Source organism: Mauremys reevesii, linkage group 2 (genome assembly GCF_016161935.1).
Source record: "Mauremys reevesii isolate NIE-2019 linkage group 2, ASM1616193v1, whole genome shotgun sequence".
In the NCBI taxonomy this organism is placed as follows: Eukaryota; Metazoa; Chordata; order Testudines; family Geoemydidae; genus Mauremys; species Mauremys reevesii.
The window spans coordinates 2481085-2502555 of NC_052624.1; the positions used below are offsets into that span (position 1 = coordinate 2481085).

A 21471-nucleotide genomic window follows, 5' to 3' on the forward strand; every position below is an offset into this window, starting at 1 on the left:
TCTATATCACTTTATTTCTGATTAAGAAAAAAACAGCAAAAAATCAGAACAAATATAAAGTGTCTATGTGAGTAACAGCCCAGCTTCAGTCTCTGGAACATCCTCTACCTTGGACTGCCTCACAGCACTGCCCTTGCAGGAAGGCTATGGAGACCTGTTTACATTTAAAGAAGCAGAACGGTGCATCAGAAACAGAGTGACACCTTTTGTTTGCAGATTTATATACCCTACAGTCCTGAAAAATCACTGAGGTCAAAGAGCCTGGAAACAGAAATCACTGCAAAAATGAATTGCATTCCCTGAATCAGCACTGTCAGGAGCGCCGGCAGTCTTCTTGGTGCCTCACGCAGCAGAAGGTCCCGCCCCCCAAATGGCGCCCCCGAAATACCCGCCGATGATGGCGGCGGCTGAACATCCGCCTAATTGTGCCGGCCCTGAGCACTGTCACGTGTTCTATAACATGAATTTCAGCTGCAGAAAAGTTTTTGATGTTCTCATAATTTGTTCACACAAGGTACTGGACAAATGCTGATCTCTATATTTAGGGAAAATTGCCATAGTATTTGCAGCAGTTCTAACTGAGAAAGAAACTGAAGGTTATTTTTTTAAAGTAACAATTCCATATATTACCATATTTCATATGCATATCGCTGGTGATTTTACAATCTTTGCTTTCAAAGTATCTAATGAAAGTACACATAATGGGCCCCATTAATTCCTTGTGTAACTGAAGCCAATGGAGTTTCATCTACTCCCAGGTCTAAGCTTGGCCCTCTAAATCTTCAAGATTGAATTTTTAGTGGAAACTTCACAGTGTTCAATGTCTCAGAGTTTACATAACAACTGAAGTTATTTGACACCTCTGTTCAGAGGGCTACATTGTAGTCTGTTGCATAACTGTAAATTCACAATACTCCACTGAAATTAATAGAGCTACCCCACTGCAACTCCAGAGTAACTGGGAGCAGTTACATGACCATAATCCAGATTACTTCACTGAAATTAATGGAATCAAACTACTGCAAATGCAGGGTAAGTGAGGGCAGAGTTTGGTCCAGAATCTTTAAAGCAACCTGATATTGAGGCCTCATGGCTGGACCACCGGACTATTCCCAGTTCTGTCACTCACCTGTGGAGTGACTATGGGCAAATCACATCACCTCTCCTCTCTGAACCTTAGTTTCCTTATCTGTAAAATGAGGAGAATTATACCAACCTCCTTTATAAAGCATGTTGAGGGCTACTTATCAAAATCTCTATATGAGAACTCAATAATAGTATAATACATAATGCTAATAAGGAAGAAATATTAACATTATTACTGCTATTTTGTATGAATGTGATGCACTAACATAAGGGTGAGGGTGCCTGAGAAGCTGAGATGCAGGGTTTGGGAAGCAGCAGGGTTAGGTTGCAATGAAACTTTATTAATGGCTGTTAATGAGAGAGAAAAATCAGGAGAAGTACAACAACAACAATACAAACTGCAGCAAACCCGAAGCCCAAAATAATCTCATGATACTTTGTAAAACCTGCTTTCACAGCCTTCACTGTGGCTGTTTTATTTATTCCCATAGGGCGTCTCATGTTTTGTTCAGTTAAATATATCTCACTGATATATCTGCCCCCATTCTCCTGAACCATTCCCTGGATCATTTCAATCAGCTCAGAAACCTGTTCAGCCTGTTCTGCTCCAGTTGCTTTGTTATTGAAAGCACAATATCGGTTCCCACACTTCTGAATCAGCCCCTTAAGATCTTTATTATCTGAGTATCTCACATAGTCACGCAGTGAGCCAACCTCTAAATCTTCTTTCCGGGTGAACAGGACGATCATGTGCCTCATGGCTTCAACTCCAAAAATCTCCTGTATTCGCTTCACTGCTTCCTTGTCTTCTTCAGTGTAACGGCCCAGCTGGGTCACCAGCAGCAGAGCATGGGGGCCAGGGGCAGAGAGCACGATACAGTAATCAATCTCTCCTGAAATTATTGTATCACAAACCTTTCCGTCAAAAATGGCAGGTGTGTCAATAACCACAAGCTCCCTCCCATTCCAGCTCCTTTGCCCTTTTGCACAAGTCACAGTTACTGACTTTGCTCCGAGCTTGGACACAAACTTTTCTTCGCCAAGGATGGAGTTTCCTGTCGCACTTTTCCCAGCTCCACTTTTACCAACGAGGATGAGTCTCAGTTCTGATCCCATATCTGGGTCTGCTGGAGACAAGTTTGACAGAGTAAGAACATGAGAGGTACTTCTACTTCTATAATTATAGCTGTGAGGCCCAGGATGGGTCAGAATACTAGTCTTTTACCAGTGGAGACACTGATTCAAATTAGATGAGTTCACTAGCGGAATCCAATTTCTTGTTTTATCCTTATTAATGGTTATTCAGCCACATCATTAAACCACAACACAATTTAGCAAATCTATCATTCTCCATTCAAGCACACACCAAGCCTGGGATAGTTGGAAGGAAGGTTGCAAGTTGCGGTTGAAGGGCTTAAGATCTGTGTGTGGAGAGCGGGGGTGGGGATCATGACTGAGGGTGTTTGCAGAAGTTTGCCTCATGACTGATTTTTCCCTTTATATTTATGAACATTTTAAATTCAACACACTAACTGAAATGTAAAAATATATTGTACAGAACCTTTTGTTGTTCCTTCAGCCCACAGATTCTGGCCCATGGTACTATGGGCATACAAGAGTCTGAAGAGAATACAATGTGGTGATCTAGACTCTAGGACCCTAGAGTTTATATGGCTGTTATCACCACAGTATCTGAGTGCCCCACAATCATTACTGGATACAGCCTCACAGTGCCCTGGGAAATCCCAATCTTAAAGAGGGGAAACTGGGGAACAGAGGCAGACTAAGTGATTTGCCTAAAGTCACACAGAGGCAGGGCCGCCCAGAGGATTCCGGGGGCCCGGGGTCTTCGGCGGCGGGGGGCCCCTTCCATTCCGGGACCCGCCGCCAAAGTGCCCCGAAGACCCGCGGCGGGGGGGGTCCCCGCCGCGGGCCTTCGGGGCACTTCGGCGGCAGGTCCCGGAACAGAAGGGGCCCCCCACCGCCGAAGACCGGGCTGCGCTGTGGCGGCGGCGGAAGGACCCCGGCCCCGGCCCGGCCTCGGCCTCAGCCTCTAACCCCGCCCGGCCCCTTACCCGAGCGCGTCTCCGGCGGGGCCTGAGCTCCGTCCCGCGCAGAGCCGCATTGTGAGGGGGCGGGGGTGTGGGCGCCACCCCGAGCGGCGGCAGCTGCCCCCCCCCCTCCCCACGCCGCTCTGAGCGGGGCGGGGCTCAGGCCCCGTTGGAGCTCCCAGCCCCGCCCCCTCCCCACGCCGCTCTGAGCGGGGCGGGGCTCAGGGGTCCTGGCGGAGACACGGCGCTTGATGCGCTGAGGCTCCAGGAGAGGGGCGGAGGCAGGAGCCTCAGCTCTTCTCTTGGGGGCCCCTGCGGAGCCCGGGGCCCGGGGCAAATTGCCCCCTTTGGCCCCCCCTCTGGGCGGCCCTGCACAGAGGGTCTGTGGATGAAGCAAGATTTGAACCCATCTCCTGTGTCCCTGTCCCGTGTTCTGGTCACTACAGGATCTTTCCTGCTCTTCGCATACAAAATGACCCCTGCTGTGGAGAGGGGAAGTAACAAGAGATGATCCCCACCTCCAGGAACCACTTCTCCAATGAGGTGGAGGTCATGACCAAAATATACTACTTGACACAAAGAGCTTAAAATGTAAATTTAATACGGAGACTACAAGTGAATACAAGAAACAGATGGAGGGAGCACAAGATAATTGTGAGACTGTTATCCCTGATTACAGCACATCAGCTGCCTCACCATTGCCATGTGTTTTGTCGGCACCATGGCCTAGGTGGGTTTAGGGAGAAATGTAAAAGATGATAATATTGTGCAGTTTTACAGGGAGCTCCTGACATATGCAGGTGGTGGCATTGGAGACTTTGCAAAAGTGCCTTTCCAAAAATCAGACAGTGATGAAGGCTAGCATCACTGGCACAGTGGAGGTGCAAGTCCACTTCCCTTTACTGTATGAGAGATGATAGGTAGAGCAGACAGACTATGAAGGGACTTAAAATTAAAGACACTGGAAGGTGTGGAAAAGGAGAAGCCAGTGGAAGAAAGCAAAGAGGAAGAGTGATATGGTTGAAGCAATGAGCCAGGAAGATGGTCTCCCACAGTATTCTTGCCAGCAAGTTAAAGAAGTATGGGCTGGATGGTTGGACTATAAGGTGGATAGAAAGCTGGCTAGTTTGTCGGGCTCAATGGGTAATGATCAACGGCTCCATGTCTAGTTGGCAGCCAGTTTCAAGTGGAGTGCCCCAAGGGTCGGTCCTGGGGCCGGTTTTGTTCAACATCCTCATTAATGATCTGGATGATGGGAGGGACTGCACCCTTACCCAATCTGAAGATGACACTAACTGGGAGGAGTGGTAGATACGCTGGAGGGTAGGGATAGGGTCCAGAGTGATCTAGACAAATTGGAGGATTGGGCCAAAAGAAATCTGAGGAGGTTCAACAAGGACAAGTGCAGAGTCCTGCACTTAGGACGGAAGAATCCCATTCACTGTTACAGACTAGGGACCGAGTGGTTAAGCAGCAGTTCTGCAGAAAAGGACCAGAGGTTACAGTGGACAAGAAGCCGGATACAAGTCAGCAGTGTGCCCTTGTTGCCACGAAGGCTAATGGCATATTGGGCTATATTAGTAGGAGCATTGCCAACAGGTCGAGGGACATGATTATTCCCCTCTATTCCGCACTGGTGAGGCCACATCTGGAGTACTGTGTCCAGTTTTGGTCCCCCCAGTACAGAAAGGATGTGGACAAATTGGAGAGAGTCCAGCGGAGGGCAATGGAAATGATTAGGGGGCTGGGGCACATAACTTATGAGGAGAGGCTGAGGGAACTGGGATTGTTTAGTCTGCAGAAGAGAAGAATGAGAGGAAATTTGACAGCTGCTTTCAACTACCTGAAAGAGGGGGTCCCAAAGAGGATGGAGCTCGGCTTTTCTCAGTGGTGGCAGATGACAGAACAAGAAGCAAAGGTCTCAAGTTGCAGTGAGGGAGGTTTAGGTTGGATATTAGGAAACACTTTTTCACTAGGAGGGTGGTGAAGCACTGGAATGGGTTCCCTAGGGAGGTGGTGGAATCTCCTTCCTTAGAGGCTTTTAAGGTCAGGCTTGACAAAGCCTTGGCTGGGATGATTTAGTTGGGAATTGGTCCTGCTTTGAGCAGGGGGTTGGACTAGATGACCTGAGGTCTCTTCCAACCCTAATCTTCTATGATTCTGTGTTTTATGCAATATTATATTCAATGGATAGACTTGGAGCAAGACTGTTCCTCCAGAGAGGAAGCTAAGAGATAAACAGGGCCTGGAGGAGAGTTTTAGCAGGGCAGACAGAAAGGAAAGGCTGAATCGGAGAGATGCTGTACAGGAGGAAGCAGCAAGATGTAGACATGACCTGGAGATAAGGGTCTGAAGAAATGTTGCCGTTAAAGATGATGCCCAGGTCATAGGCCTGAGTGACACGGAGGATGGTGGTGTTGGCTACAGTAACTAAGAAAGAGAATAAAAGTGGAGAGTTTTATTGAGAAAGATTAAATGCTCTGTTATGGCCAATTGAAATAGGTTTGAAGGCTGCACATCAACATGTCAGAAAGATAGGCTGAGACTTTAGTTTGGGGAGAAGGAGATAGGTCAGAAGTGCAGATTTGTGAGTTGTCAGCACAGAGGTAAAATATTTATGTACTAAATAGTTAGGGTCAGAGGGAAAATAAGAGGGGGCCCAGAACAGAGCTCTCTGGAATCCCCACTGAAAGTTGGTGCAGGGAAGAGGAAGGTCCTCTGAACGAAGCACTGAAATGTGGCCAGAACAAGGCTCTTGGTGTAACTTTCTCACCATAGGTTATGTCTTCTCCTTTGCTCTTCCTCCCTTTCATCTCTCTCTGAAATAGATTAAAATGTGTTATTTATTTAAAACTTCCTTTTACTTCCAAGCTCAGAATTTAGAAAGCACAATATTAGAAATATTCTGCTCTCAGCCTTGAAATCTTGATTATGGCCAGAATAGTGAGGTTCTGAAAATGACACTTTGATTCTTAATATTTAATGTCCACCATTCTTCTCCCTCAAATTTTCCCAGTTTAGAAATAAAGACCCTGATTCAGCAAGGTACACCGCTACCCCGATATAATGTGACCCGATATAACCTGAATTTGGATATAACCTGGTAAAGCAGTGCTCCAGGGGGGCAGAGCTGTGCACTCCAGTGGATCAAAGCAAGTTCGATATAACGCGGTTTCACCTATAACGCGGTAAGATTTTTTGGCTCCCGAGGACAGCGTTATATCGGGGTAGAGGTGTACTTAAGTATGTGCTTAACTTTAATCACAGTTAGTGCTATTGACTTGTGACTTCGATGGAACTACTCATGTGCTTAGAGTTAGGCATATGCTTATGAACCAAGCTGTACTGTGGCCATAGGCACTGATCCTGCAAACACTTCTTGCCTTATTTAAGAACGTGGCTAGTCCCAGTGAAGGCAATTGGTATATTCACATACACACATGTGGAAGTGTTTGCAGGATTGGGCCATATCAATTTTTCTAACTGGCAGTAATTCAAGCTGCGGTGGGTATATGAAAATCAGTCTCTGGTATGGAGGACAGGTCCATCAATGGCTATATGCCAAGATGCTCAGGGATGCAACCCCATGCTCTGGGTGTACCTAAGCCTCTGCCTGCCAGAAGCTGGGAGTGGATGACAAGGGATGGATCACTCAATAAACTGCCCTGTGCTGTTCATTCCCTCCGGGGCACCTGGCACTGGCCACTGTTGGGAGACAGGATACTGAGCTAGATGGACTTTTGGTCTGACCCAGTGTGGCCGTTCCTATGTACTGCTCTATGTATACAAATACATTTTCATCAGGAATCAGAACTTACCTGACAGTTTGACTTTTCAGGCCTCAGGTTGAAGAGAATGCGCCCTGCACTTTGGTATTGATTCTGTCCTTCTCTCTTTATCTGCTCTTTTTTCTTAGAGCTCAGTCCTGCTGAGTCCTCAGTGTTCTCGCCCCAGTCTAGTAAAGCACTTAGGAACATGCCTAACTTTAGGTATGTGGATAGCCCCACTGAAATCAGTGAGACCACTCATATAGTAGATGAAGCCACTAATCTCTTCTCCTTCAAATTTCTCCTCAAGTTTTAATTATACTGAGATATCCGCAAGAAACTGGCTAGGTAAAGGGCCAGTGGCGATTACGGGTATTTATTTCAGAGGGGTAGCCATGTTGGTCTGTTTCAACAAAAACAACGAGGAACCCTGTGGCACCTTAAAGACTAACAAATGTATTTGGGCATAAGCTTCCATGTTCGGGATATAGCAGCGGTACAGCCTGGGGGAACCAGTGGCCCCTTTGTGATGCATCTGGCAAAGTGGGTTCCAGTCCACGAAAGCTTATGCCCAAATAAGATGCCACAGGACTCCTTGTTGTTTTTGGTATTTATTTGTAATTTATTTAACTTTTAAATGAATTGGAAAGATGTTGTGCCCAGCTCTGGCCTATTTAATCACACGTTCTTATTGATGTCACCTTTGTCCTTCTTCCCCACTTCCCTCCTATTGTTCATTACATTCCCTTAGTGCATCTTGCCCTGAGTTAGATGTAAGCTCTTTGCTGTAGGGACTGTCTCTTCATGTGTGTTTGTACAGCACCCAGCACAATGGAGCCTTGATGGGGGCTGCTGGGCACTGCTGCAATTCAAATAATGAGCAATAAACAGGCTTGGCAACATTTAATTGTTTGTAATTATGACAGATAATATCAATGTTTAAATTTTTCTATTTTTATCCATTTTAATTTTCACAGATGTGCACATGTGGGTTTTAAGCATTTTTAATCGATTTAAATGTTCAGTTGCAAGAAATTATAAGAAAGTCAGACAATAGAGGCTGTCAAACAATAATTGTTTAAGACCATAAATGCTGAGTTTCAGAAAGTTAAAACTTTATAACCATTAAAACACAAATTGTCAACATCACATTTTAAAATCAATATCCTTAAATCAAACTCTCAAATTCTCATGCAGCATTTTTATTACTTTGCCTGTCTGTAAAGTTCAATTATTATGAATGGAAATATTTTTCCTCGGTTTGTGTGTGTCTGGTGAAATCAATATGTATTGATGTTTACCACTAAAAATCTAATTCTTCCAAGCCTACACATGAATTATCGCACCAGGAAATTATCTAATTATTCTGGATTGAGCTAAGAACCCCTCCCTGAGTCTAGTTCTTGTTGTGATTTGCCAGAGCCGCTATGGACTATGAAGTTAGTTACTTAAGAACTTTAGGAAAACCCAAACAACTACGTACGGCCTTATTCTCATTGGTGCTGAGGATTCTTTACAGCACTCTTGCAAGCCTAAAGGGAGCTTAAAGTTGGTTGAAATTACACTTAAACCCACTCTAAGGCCCCATTACACTGGCTTAGGCCACGTCTACAGTACAGGCACTGCAACAGCACAACTACAGCCCTGCAACTATGCCATCGTAGCACTACAGTGTAGAAAAGCTTCTTCCATTGCCCTAGCTGTATCTACACCAGGGATTTGGTTAGCAAAGCTACGGCACTCAGGGGTTTACCCCAAGTACAGTGGCTATGTCGACCTAACTTTTAAGTGTAGGCCAGGCCTTAATGTATATGGGAATTAGTACCAAAATGTTCCACAATATGAAACACATAGGAAGATGATCAATCCCAGTGCAACAGATGAATATCTAATGTTGTTCTTTGGGGTTCTCATACACATTCCATAGGGGTGCACTCAATGATCTAGGCATAATGAAAGCACCAGTGGTGTCTCCATAGTTAAGACTGAGTTGAGTGTTGGACTTAAAGTGGTGAATCATTTTATTATGTATGAATAAACCAGCATGTCTCCCTCAAAATACGGAACTCCACGGGCATAGAATCAATTTTCTGAGACTTTATACATTAATTAACGAGTGAAAAATAATTAAAAATAGATCCTTTATTAAATTAAGTAATATGTGTCAGTGAGACACTCTGTATCCCAAAACAGCACCCTGGCACCATATATTTACCATGGTGATACAATTATGAATTGTTTTGTACAAAGTATGCCTTGTGAGGTATCATTTTAAAAGTTTTGATCTGTTGAACATTAATATCCTGTTGAATTGCATGTGCTATCATTGTATGTAAATTTATTAAGTTTTGCTATATGTGTGTTACTGAAATATGTTGTGAAGTTGGAAACACCCACCATACAACAATGGAGAAGCCAGACGGCGTTAATGGCCCATTGAGGGGACTACTCACTCACAAGGACTGTCCCAGGAACCGTATACAATGGAGACTTCTCGGGGATAGCACGGAGCCAATGTCACCAGCATGGACGTGGCCAGCAAACTGGAAGAAACTATAAAAGAAGGTAAGTGACATCATAACTTGGTCTCATTCCCCTCACAACTCAACACCTGGAAACATGTCTGGAGGACAAAGGGTTTGGATGGGGGAGGGGATCCCAGACTGGAAAGGAGAATCCCAGCTTGTGTATTAAGGAACTATATCATCAGGGTGATCCACTGCTTGATGCAAATCATGCAGGGTTTATAGAACTAAGACTGTGAATTTGTTTTATTTCTTTGATCTGTACACTATTACTTATAACAACTTAAATCTTTCTGTAGTTAATAAATCTGTTTTATGTTTTACCTAAAACATTGTCATTTGGTTGAAGTGCTCAGAGAAATCTTAGCTCAGTTAACAACACTCATGTATGTTCTCTCCACATTGAGGGAAGACTAGATAATAAACTTACACTGGTCAGGCTTTTGACCAGGCAAGTCAGTACAGATCTGGGGAGCTGGCTGGAGCGTCTATATTGGTGGTTCATGAGTGACTGGGAGAAACATTCATGTAATTCAGTTGGGTGTGTCCCTGCCTGTGAATGTCTGTGTAAGTGCAGGGCCTGTCAGAGGTTTGTAGCTTGTCACTGGATCACAGAGTGAGAAGGAACTCAGACGGGTAGGATAGAGGGCTCAGCAGTGCCCCAGTTCCAGGTTGCACCCTGGGGAACATTTCCTTTGGTTCTGAATGATCTCAACAACAGAATAATGATGACTCTTCAAATATCTCATGCAGTTAAAACTCACTGAGAGCTTACACACAGGCTACACGTGAAGGGGTTTTTTTAGGACTGATAATATTTTTCCCCATTATCTCAAAGTTTATTCTTCAGCAGAGGATAACCCTCCATCAGAGAAATATATGAAGAATTGCCTTCTTTCAAAATGGCTTCCATCTCCCATTTTTCTAAATAGAGCTAAGTACACAGGTTGCCCAGAACAAAGATGGACACCACAGGTGGGATTCACAAGGGTACTTAGGTGTCTAAGCTCCAAATTTAGGAGCCTCGCTCTGATTTTTAGGTACCACTGCGATTCACAAATCTCTTGCTTGGTTTCTGCCTAAACTTGTAGGTGCCTAAATTCTCTCAGCACTTAAGGATTTGATGTAAACAAAGGACAAAGACACTGTGTATGTTGCTTCTGCCTGGCCAGGTGGGTTTGTTAGTATAATGGGAACAGATAAAAAAACAGTGAAAGTGTTACTGGGCATAGTTGGTGCGATGTTGCACTCCATATGCTTTATAAAAATATGTCTGTAAGTGTAAATTAATGGAGATATTCTATTTTGTAGAACTAGAAGGGCCTTCAAAAGGTCATTGAGTCCAGCCCCCTGCCTTCACCAGCCAGACCAAGTGCTGATTTTTGCCCCAGTTCCCTAAGTAGTCCTCTCAAGGATTGAACTCACAACTTTAGGTTTAGCAGGTCAATGCTCAAGCCACTGAACTATCCCTCCCCAGCACAAGTCTGATGTAACTGGAATATGCTTTATGCAAAAGGTCTCTTGTAAGGTGTCATTACAAAGCTTATAATCTACTGAGTGCAGTCATCCTATTTGAATGAATGTATCACTCTTGGATCTGAAACTAGGAATGTAAAATATAACTCTGAAATCCTATTGTAGTTATGCAAAGTGTTGGCCATTAATGGTCGCTTAGAATCTTGATGGCTCCCATTAACTAGGACAATTGGTTGTAAATTGCTGTTTGCTGGTAAGCCTTTCTGGATACCTGTGTGCCAGTCAGTGGGTAATGAAGTCTTACAGTGACATGTGATCACATGATACTGGAATCCATCTTAAACCTGGTGCTTTTCCATTTAGAAGGAAGGGTGGGAACCCAGAGAGAGACAAAGGATTCCCGCCTTGTGCCAAAGCTATCAAAGGGAGTGGAACCTGCAGTCATGTGGAATCCTCTGCTTTTCACCTAAGATGCCATCTGGAAGTAACAAGAACTGTACCAGGGGAAAGGATTGGGCCCAGAGTAGGAAGGAGTCTAGTCCATGAAAGAAGCTTATTGGAACACCTCTAAGGGTGAGATTTACCTGGAATCAGTTTCTTAATGTATTAGGCTTAGACTTGCGTGTTTTGTTGTATTTTGCTTGGTAACTTACTTTGTTCTGTCTGTTATTACTTGAAACCACTTAAATCCTACTTTTTATACTTAATAAAATCACTTGTATTAATAAACCCAGAGTAAATGATTGATACCTGGTGGAGCAAACAGCTGTGCATATCTCTCTATCAGTGTTATAGAGGGTGAACAATTTATGAGTTTACCCATCACAGTGGGAGGGTAATAGCCGAGCGCACACTTGAAGACGGCCTCAACCCCTATCTTTAGGCAAGGTCAACCAACCAGTCGGGAGGGGCAAGGGAGGATTGGGGGGAAGGTATAAAACACTAAAAGGTCAAAGAAATGCCTGTCCCTGACTGTAGCACAACCTCACTCCTTACCCCTCCCATGGAATACAGAAGAACATAAGAACATAAGAACATAAGAAAGGCTGTACCGGGTCAGACCAAAGGTCCATCTAGCCCAGTATCTGTCTACCGACAGTGGCCAATGCCAGGTGCCCCTGAGGGAGTGAACCTAACAGGCAATGATCAAGTGATCTCTCTCCTGCCATCCATCTCCATCCTCTGACGAACAGAGGCTAGGGACACCATTCTTACCCAGCCTGGCTAATAGCCATTTATGGACTTAGCCACCATGAATTTATCCAGTCCCCTTTTAAACATTGTTATAGTCCTAGCCTTCACAACCTCCTCAGGTAAGGAGTTCCACAAGTTGACTGCGCTGCGTGAAGAAGAACTTCCTTTTATTTGTTTTAAACCTGCTGCCTATTAATTTCATTTGGTGACCCCTAGTTCTTGTATTATGGGAATAAGTAAATAACTTTTCCTTATCCACTTTCTCAACATCACTCATGATTTTATATACCTCTATCATGTCCCCCCTTAGTCTCCTCTTTTCCAAACTGAAGAGTCCTAGCCTCTTTAATCTTTCCTCATATGGGACCCTCTCTAAACCCCTAATCATTTTAGTTGCTCTTTCTGAACCTTTTCTAGTGCTAGAATATCTTTTTGAGGTGAGGAGACCACATCTGTACACAGTATTCGAGATGTGGGCGTACCATGGATTTATATAAGGGCAATAATATATTCTCAGTCTTATTCTCTATCCCCTTTTAATTATTCCTAACATCCTGTTTGCTTTTTGACCGCCTCTGCACACTGCGTGGACATCTTCAGAGAACTATCCACGATAACTCCAAGATCTTTTTCCTGACTCGTTGTAGCTAAATTAGCTCCCATCATGTTGTATGTATAGTTGGGGTTATTTTTTCCAATGTGCATTACTTTACATTTATCCACATTAAATTTCATTTGCCATTTTGTTGCCCAATCACTTAGTTTTGTGAGATCTTTTTGAAGTTCTTCACAATCTGCTTTGGTCTTAACTATCTTGAGTAGTTTAGTGTCATCTGCAAACTTTGCCACCTCACTGTTTACCCCTTTCTCCAGATCATTTATGAATAAATTGAATAGGATTGGTCCTAGGACTGACCCTTGGGGAACACCACTAGTAAGAAGTGGGATGAAGACAGTACTGCAAGTACGCTGTACCACTAAGCTGTTTTTAGCTGGTACAGTGTGGTGGAATAAAACAGGAGGAGCCAGCTGCCCCCCTCATCTCCTCTCAGGCTCTCTGGCATGGTTGTACACCTCCTGCCCTTCTACTGAGCTGCCGCGTCTATGTACAGAGCTGGGGGGTGTTGGGAGTTTGGCTTCTTTCCCCACTTGGAGGGGCAGCAGGGAAGGGAGCAGCATGCTGGCAGCTCCTATCTGCCAAACTGCTCCCAGACCTGCCCTTCTCAGACCCACCAACCCTGTACCCCAACCACAGCAGTTCTGTGGAGGGTAGGGGGTAGGGCAGGGAGTTCTGCTCCTTTCCCCGGTGCCCCTCCAGAGAAGGGCTACTAGGATGATCCGAGGAATGGAAAACCTGTCTTATGAAAGGAGACTCAAAGAGCTTGGCTTGTTTAGCCTAACCCAAAGAAGGTTGAGGGGGGATATGATTGCTCTCTATACATACATCAGAGGGATAAATACCAGGGAGGGAGAGGAATTATTTAAGCTCAGTACCAATGTGGACACAAGAACAAATGGATATAAACTGGCGAGCAGGAAGTTTAGACTGGAAATTAGATGAAGGTTTCTAATCATCAGAGGAGTGATGTTCTGGAACAGCCTTCCAAGGGGAGTAGTGGGGGCAAAAGACATATCTGGCTTCACGACTAAGTTTGATGAGTTTATGGAGGAGATGATATGATGGGATAATCAAAGATCAATGAATTGCCAAAATTAGACTATTAGCGGTAAATATGCCCAATGTCCTGTGATGGAATGTTACATGAGGTGGGATCTGAGTTACTGCAGATAATTCTTTCCTGGGTGCTGGCTGGTGAGTCTTGCCCACATGCTCAGGGTTTAGCTGATCGCCATATTTGGGGTCGGGAAGGAATTTCCCTCCAGGGCAGATTGGCAGAGGCCCTGGGGGTTTTTCACCTTCCTCTGCACCATGGGGCACGGGTCACTTGCTGGAGGATTCTCTGCAGCTTGAAGCCTTTAAACCATGATTTGAGGACTTCAATAACTCAGACATAGGTTAGGGGTTTGTTCCAGGAGTGGGTGGGTGAGATTCTGTGGCCTGCATTGTGCGGGAGGTCAGACTAGATGATCATAATGGTCCCTTCTGACCTTAAAGTCTATGAGTCTATAAGTCTAACTGCCAGCAGCTCCTCCAGCAGCCGTACTGCCCCGAGCCCCCCCCCCTCCATGTAACATAGATGGGGAGGGGAAGGGAAGAATGTGGGAGTCCCGGGCTGGGCGTAGGGCAGAGTCACATAGTGGGGGGTCAGGTGAGAAAGTCATATGCCCCCCCCCAAGCTGGTGTGCCCTCCCCCTCCCATACTGGAAAAGACTTTTGTTTACTTTCACCACTGGACGAAGATCCCAGACTCATGACCCTCCAAAATGGAACATGACCATAAGTTGTAAGAAGTGTGACCAAGTGCATTTCAGGAATAATTATGCCTGCTAAGGAGGTGGGGATGGGAGACTGGGAAATACGGCTCTGCGACATCAGAGTTATCGTATACCTGCTTCGTGGAAACTAACCCCAATAAACATTGCATTGCCTGCACTTCGGACTTCTGATCTTCTTCCTTCTGTCTGCGTGACAAGAACCAGGGGAGAGGGTTAAGGGAAAGCCCTCCCTCATGAAGTTGCTCCAATGGTTAGTTACTCTCACTGTTAAAAAATCTGTGCCTTATTTCTAGTTTGACTTTGGCTTCAGCTTCCAATCACTGAATCTTTTTATACTTTAATCTGCTAGATATAGGTACTTATAGACTGTGATCAACTTTCTCTTGGATCAAAAAAATAGACTGAGCTCCTGAAGTTTTTCACTATAAGGCAGGTTTCCCAGACCTCATTCTTGTCACTCTTTTCTGAACCCTCTCCAATTTCTCAACATAATGTTGGAAATGTGGACACAGGAGCTGGACAGTGTTCCAGTAACGGTCTCACTCATGTTGTATACAGGTAATATCTGCTTGTACATCCAAGAGTTGTAGTAACCCTCTTAGCGACAGCATTGCACTGGGAGCTCATGTTAAACCGGTTATACATTGTAATCCCTGAGTCCTTTTCTGCGTCACTGCATTCCAGGGTGCACTCCCCTGTCTTGTAAGTGTGACCTACTCATTCTTTGTTCCTAGATGTATGGCTGTGTTAAAAAGCATGTTGTTATAATGCTCTATAACTGATTTAGCCCCATTGTTATTTACCACTCCACCAATGTTGTGTCATCTACAAACTTTACCAGCAATGATTTTATATTTTCTTCCATATCATTGATAAAGATATTGAACAGCACTGGGCCAAGAATAGGTCCCTGTGGGACCCCATGAGAAACACTCCCACACAAGAATGATGCCCTATTTACAATTACTTGTAGGGCTCTATCGGTTAACCATTGTTGTTTTATTTAATGTGAGCTATTTTGATATTGTATTAATGCTTTTTTATCAGAATGTGATGGGAGAATAAACCACATGCCTTACAGAAGCATGAATACATTACTGTGTATCAACCAAACTTGCGATCTCATCAAAAATGATTTCATTTTTTCCATAAAACCATGGTGATTAGAATTAATTATGCTTTCATCCTTTAATTCTTTACTGATTGCATCCCATATTACCTTTTCTAGGATTTTGCTCAGGACTAATGCCAGGATAAGCAGCCTATAGTTTTGTGCTTTACTTCACCATTACAGATTGGCATTTAGTCATTGGTCTCCACTGGGAGATCCAGCAGGCATACTCTTTGGGGGAGGAAGTGTTCATCCAGTATCATCCTTTGGGATGCTTTTGTCTCTGTGCTGCCTCCTCCCAGCAGCCTATAGTGTGGGTTCTATCCCCAGAGCACAGCTCAGCATGTACTTCCACCAGTTTCAAGGACTGGAATTGGTCATAGGCCTGATGCAGGGAGCACAGAGGTGGAAGGCTTCTTGCACCCATCCTGCACCTCCAAGCTAGCACAAGGGCATGTCTAACCCTGCATTAACTATTCACATAATCTGATGAGCAGCAACTATGCTATTTTTCTTCTCCTCCCCCAAAGAGTGAACCTGATGGTCATAGGTCAGTAGAAAGGGAGGGACAGCAGATCCCAGTCCTATCTCCTGACCAATAATTCCTTGTGTGTGTAAAACCTCTAAAAGGGCCTGTTCTCTTTAGGGATCCAACCACCAGTCAGCTAAGAACCAATTCTCTGATTTAGAGCTCAGAGCAGGGGTTTTATCATGCTGGAGGTGGACATGGGAAGCACATGTGTTGCTGATCCAGTGAGGAATTGCTAGTAGCAGGCAGCCCAATTTCTAGAGCAGGGGCCAGGTTGCCAGCACACACAATACTGTAATTTTGGACGGGTTTTGGAGGTTGCTTGCGATCCCAGGCAGCTCAGGAATTTTGCCTGCAGTGTCATATTTTGACCATCAGCAGTTGCTGTGCTACTTGTGCCATATGCAGCAGCAGCCAGGGATGGTACCTGGTTGCCCCTCTGTGATGTGAACTGGGCAGAGGCTCAAACTGGGCAAAGGGCAGGAGAGCGGCCCCTCCCCTTTTCACTCAGAGCTCAGCAGCAAACCTCATCTGCCCCTCAGTGGAGGAAGGAGCATGGGGGAAGCCCCCTTCTATGCAAGTTGAAGACAAGGCAGCTGCTGGAATCTGTTGGAGTCCTGGGGATTGAGGGCCACTGGCGCCTAACAATGGGAATCAGGTGCTCCCAGGAGCAAGGTGGGAAGGGAGCCAGGGATGAGGGGAGTAGGGGAGCTGGGGGCTTTGTTTTTGCACATTTCTTGTGTACTTATGATTGAAGTTTCTACTTTTCACTGTCACACACACACACACACATGCTCTGTGGCTGGGCAGGGAAGTTTAAAAGAGCCACACAATTTAGTCTCTCTTTTAAAACACTCCTGATTTCTAAGCCAACACTTGAAGAGCTGGGATGGGGAGGCCGTGTGAAGGACGGAGCCCATCAGGGGTGCTGAATAAAGGTCTGGAGGAAGTGACAGAGTCTGGGCCACAGGAGATCAGGGGACAGAAAACAGAATAGGGAGTGGTCTGAAATGCGACTCGGTTTGGAGCCAGAGGCAGCAGCCCTCTGAGGCTCATAAAGGAGCAGTAACCCCAGTAAGCGGTGGCAGTCAAGATGCCCCAGACCCTGGGGATTAGCCAGAGAAAGGGGTCAGTGTGACCTCAGCAGTTGTTAAAACAAAAAGAGGGGCAGCTCTGCTGGAAAAGGCAGGTGTAGGGCATGGAAAGGTGGGGCTGGACGCCTAATTGTCAGCCAGAGGGGGAGTAAGCTGGAGATGTGAGGCATCTGCTACATCTAGAGGCCAGGAGGAAAATACAGAAGGTGGTACCCAGACTCTGGAACTGGCCCTCTGTCCGTGGGACCTTTCAGCTGATATAGGGACAACCCAAGTGCTATGCCTGAAGAATCTCACATGCAGTGGACCCCCTCTTACAGCTCTATTGGACTGTCCCCTAGAGGGTGAGCTATTTTGTGACAAATGAGTGCTTCAGTTTGCAACTTACAAATGCTGGAACTGCAGCAGCCTCTGGAGTGAAGGGCAGCCATTAACCAGTGGGCAGGTCTCTGTGCTACAGTGGGGGAAGGAGACAATTTGGTCAATGACACTGGGACAAATCCTACATGCAAAAAATTGATCATGACTGTGTCCACACCCAGCCAACAGAACTCCTGCACTGCAGATTTGGTCTGAGAAATCCAAGCACTAAACTACATGAAAATGATTTTATCTGCGGCATCCTGAGAACTAAATGTGAAACAGTAGCTCCTAGAAGCTAAATATTTAGATGTAGTGTTTAAACGCCTAACTTGCCCCTTCAGCGGAGCTTGAATTCTCCAACATGTTGGGTGCCTTCACTGAGCATTTCCATACCTGAACACATTCAGATTCCTTTAAAATTGAACCTTAACTCTGAACTTGCACAATTTGTGATTCTTGTTTTTAGGATAATTGCAACATTCTTGTAATAAATGTTCATTAACCTGAACTCCAGTCTAACGTAGCTTTTTCTCTGGGAATAAATATGTAATGAATGTTAAGTGCTCTTGCCTTTTGTCATATGTAGTAAATATGACAGGATGTGCTTGAATTACTTATTTCCCCTCTCCCTTTATCACCCGCAACCCCCGCAGCCTTTCCTGCCTCTGCTCATTTGCTTCACTGTTGTTCCTTGTTCTAAGCTAAGGCCTTGATCCTGCAGACACTAACACTCACACTTACATTCAACAACGTGAGGTGTCCAAATTGATATAGATGGCACATGAATGTTTGCAGGATCAGAGCCCCAGATCAGTAGCTCTTCAGGGCTTTACTCTGACTCCACATGTTTTTCTAAGTCAAATAATAAAATATGTTGATCGAGATCAAATTTCATGACGACTCTATCCACACCTAGCCAACAAAACCTGCATTTTGCAGGTTTGCTTTGAAAAATGTGCACACTGAACTACAGGAAAATTCTCTATAAAAAAAATCCCTATTGATGTCGCCATTTGAATGTATATTTTTGTGGAATTGATATATGATTAAAAGTGTGACTGATATGTCAGATCATCAACAGGTAAATACAAAACTAAGAAAATTAACAAGTTCAAAACCAAGTAAAGAAATTCACTGAAATGATCTTAAATGATTCATGATTTAACCATTTAAAGCATTACTTCAAATATTTAAATATTTTTGAAAAAAATGTAAGCTAACAGATTTAGGGTCTAGATAGTATAGTATGAGCGCTGAAAATTCAAGCAGCAGTGTTCTTCCCATCAATTGCTGGAATCATTAAAACTCTCACTTTCCTGTCCTATTCTCACTGCTTAGCTGACAAATTATTCAAAACCGTATATTTCTATAAATAGTATATTTCTAACCAAAAATAAAAAAGTCATTCTAACTAGAGACTAGGTTATGGGGTGGTCAATGACTTCAGAGAGGGTCTGAGGACCCAGTTCACCCCGGTGCCAGAACCAAACTTGACACAGGGAAAAGGCATAACAAGACCTTTGCATCTCCTCAACCTGGGATAAATACAGCTGCCCAGAAATGGACCCGGCTGCCCAGAGGCTATTGCAGCTGTTCAGATTAACTATTTCTATCACCTGTAAATCTGGTGAATTCTCTTAAAACTTTTAATAATTTCTTCCCATCTGCTCCCTTCTACCCTTTGGGGATAGGTATGAGGCAGCACTGATGGCCAGAGTGAAATCACCATGCTCCCTGTAATGTCTCCTGGTAACTCAGTAGCATTTTCAGCTTTGTAACCCAACTTAAATGCCCACACAAACAATTGCCCTTCACACATCTTCTCACCCCTGTTCCCACCCAGACAGACAGATAGAGACACACACGCACTCTCTCTCTCTCTCTAACGTTACCTCTATGCTGAAGGCTCAGCTTGAAGATCAAATCATTATTTCTTCACTGTCCTCCAGGCTGCTGGTGTCAAACAAGAATGACTGGCTGCCAGTTTCTTTCATTTAACAACAGTGTCAGATTAATAGCTGATGAGACTGAGGACAAATGTGAAAATGAAAAAAAAAAAGATTTAATTATTTAAACTTCCTTCTGTTTACACGTGATGTGGGGCGAACCAAAGCGACTGAACAGCAAATACACAATTGGGAGTTTTACAGGAAGCCAGCTTGTGGTGAACAGCAGCAACTCATGAGACCGTTCAGCCTAAAACCAAAGTCCCCAGTGTTCAAATAAGAAATAAACTACATCAAAATGATCATTTCCTCACATAGAAATGGTATCTTTACAAAATGAAGTATGTGGAATTTTTTTCTCCATCTCATATCAACTTTTTCATGTGCCAGACAGTTTTTATCTAATACCATAGCAAATGAACTAAAATGCTTAGTTATATTTCCAAACCACCTCATGGTATCCTGTGGCTCTTGTAGGAGAAAAGCTTTCAAAATAAGAACAAGTCTAAGTTAAGGCTGGTGTGTGTAGTGAGGTATGTATTTTAGTGTCCATGACAAAAAGCAACAATAAGAACTGAATTTGCATTAAAAATATATCCTCTCCCCAGATGAGATGCCAAAAGGCTTCATGACAAAAAAAAAATTACAGCTAACACAGCAACAATGTACGCATCTATTTCAATATTTACAAAACCCACATTAAATAAAAGGAAATAAATCTTGCTCTGGCCATGCGGTAAGTATATGCCTATTCTTCATACCAAGTACAAAGAAATACTGCCCTCACCTAGTTGAGAGCAACCATAACCACATTTTCTTTCCTGGTATATGATGAACTGAGAATGTATTGTCAGTCTGTGAATCCATCTCCACACGTATCCTTCATTGTGCTTAGTAAAGAGCCACTGCAGGACACTGTGGTCTGTGTAACTGTGAATTCTGTACCTAGTAAATAGGGAGGATATTCAGTACCTCCACAATCACCAGACACGCCAGTTATGGCGAGAACAGTCCCACGCTATCAACTTCCTGGACTCCACCATCAGCTTCAACAATGGAATCCTACAGACAACCGTATACAAGAAATGCACAAGTCAACATACCTGCTTTCATAGATTCAGTAACCACCTCAAACACACCAAATCTACAGCCAGGTACTCAGATTCCACTGAATATGCTCCAAGGAGAAAGTCAGGGATTCATACATTAACACGCTCAAAACTGGCTTCACCAAATAAAGACACTCCACCAAAGAAATAGATTGCATCATAGAATGATAGAAGATCAGGGTTGGAAGAGACCTCAGGAGGTCATCTAGTCCAACCCCTTGCTCAAAGCAGGACTAACACTAACTAAATTATCCCAGCCAGGGCTTTATCAAGCCAGGCCTTAAAAACCTCTAAGGATAGAGATTCCATCACCTCCCTAGGTAACCCATTCCAGTGCTTCCCCACCCTCCTAGTGAAATAATGTTTCCTAATATCCAACCTACACCTCCCGCACTGCAACTTGAGACCATTGCTCCTCGTTCTGTCATCTGCCACAACTGAGAACAGCCGAGCTCCATCCTCTTTGGAACCCCCCTTCAGGTAGTTGAAAGCAGCTATCAAATCCCCCCTCACTCTTCTCTTCTGCAGACTAAATAACCCCAGTTCCCTCAGCCTCTCCTCATAAATGAAATGCCCCATCCCGCTGATCATTTTCATTGCCCTCTGCTGGACTCTCTGCAATTTGTCCACATCCTTTCTGTAGTAGGGGGACCAAAACTGGACACAGTACTCTAGATGTGGCCTCACCAGTGCTGAATAAAATGGAATAATCAATTCCCTCGATCTGCTGGCAATGCTCCTACTAATACAGCCCAATATGGCTTCTAGGCAACAAGGGGACACAGCTGACTCATATCCAGTTTCTCATCCACTGTAATCCCCA

The 21471-nt window shown here is 44.4% G+C and overlaps 1 protein-coding gene across 14 annotated transcripts; it reads right to left on the reverse strand.

Annotated features, from left to right (window-relative positions):
• Positions 1-19724, reverse strand: LOC120397127 (GTPase IMAP family member 2-like). Of its 14 annotated transcripts, none has more exons than XM_039522658.1 (5): positions 19486-19724; positions 17619-17684; positions 9362-9457; positions 5911-5956; positions 1-2213 (listed from the first exon to the last, which is right to left on the reverse strand). In XM_039522658.1, exons 4-5 carry the CDS (start codon positions 5948-5950, stop codon positions 1438-1440), a joined length of 816 nt encoding a protein of 271 aa, XP_039378592.1. In that variant the 5' UTR covers positions 5951-5956; positions 9362-9457; positions 17619-17684; positions 19486-19724; the 3' UTR covers positions 1-1437. The 14 variants fall into 14 exon arrangements, with proteins under 14 accessions (XP_039378592.1, XP_039378591.1, XP_039378597.1 ...); XM_039522657.1 differs by having other exon boundaries at positions 9358-9457; XM_039522663.1 differs by having other exon boundaries at positions 1-2210; positions 19486-19723.
• Positions 19725-21471: the final 1747 nt, after the last annotated feature.

Coding starts and splice junctions, on each gene's coding strand:
- LOC120397127 (XM_039522653.1), bottom strand. CDS start 7,114: ATGTTCCTAAGTGCTTTACTAGACTGGGGCGAGAACACTGAGGACTCA. Junction 5,957..6,955: donor CTGAAAAGTCAAACTGTCAG/GTAAGTTCTGAT, acceptor AATCTATTTCAG/AGAGAGATGAAAGGGAGGAA. Junction 2,214..5,910: donor AGGAGAAGACATAACCTATG/GTGAGAAAGTTA, acceptor ACTTGTCTCCAG/CAGACCCAGATATGGGATCA.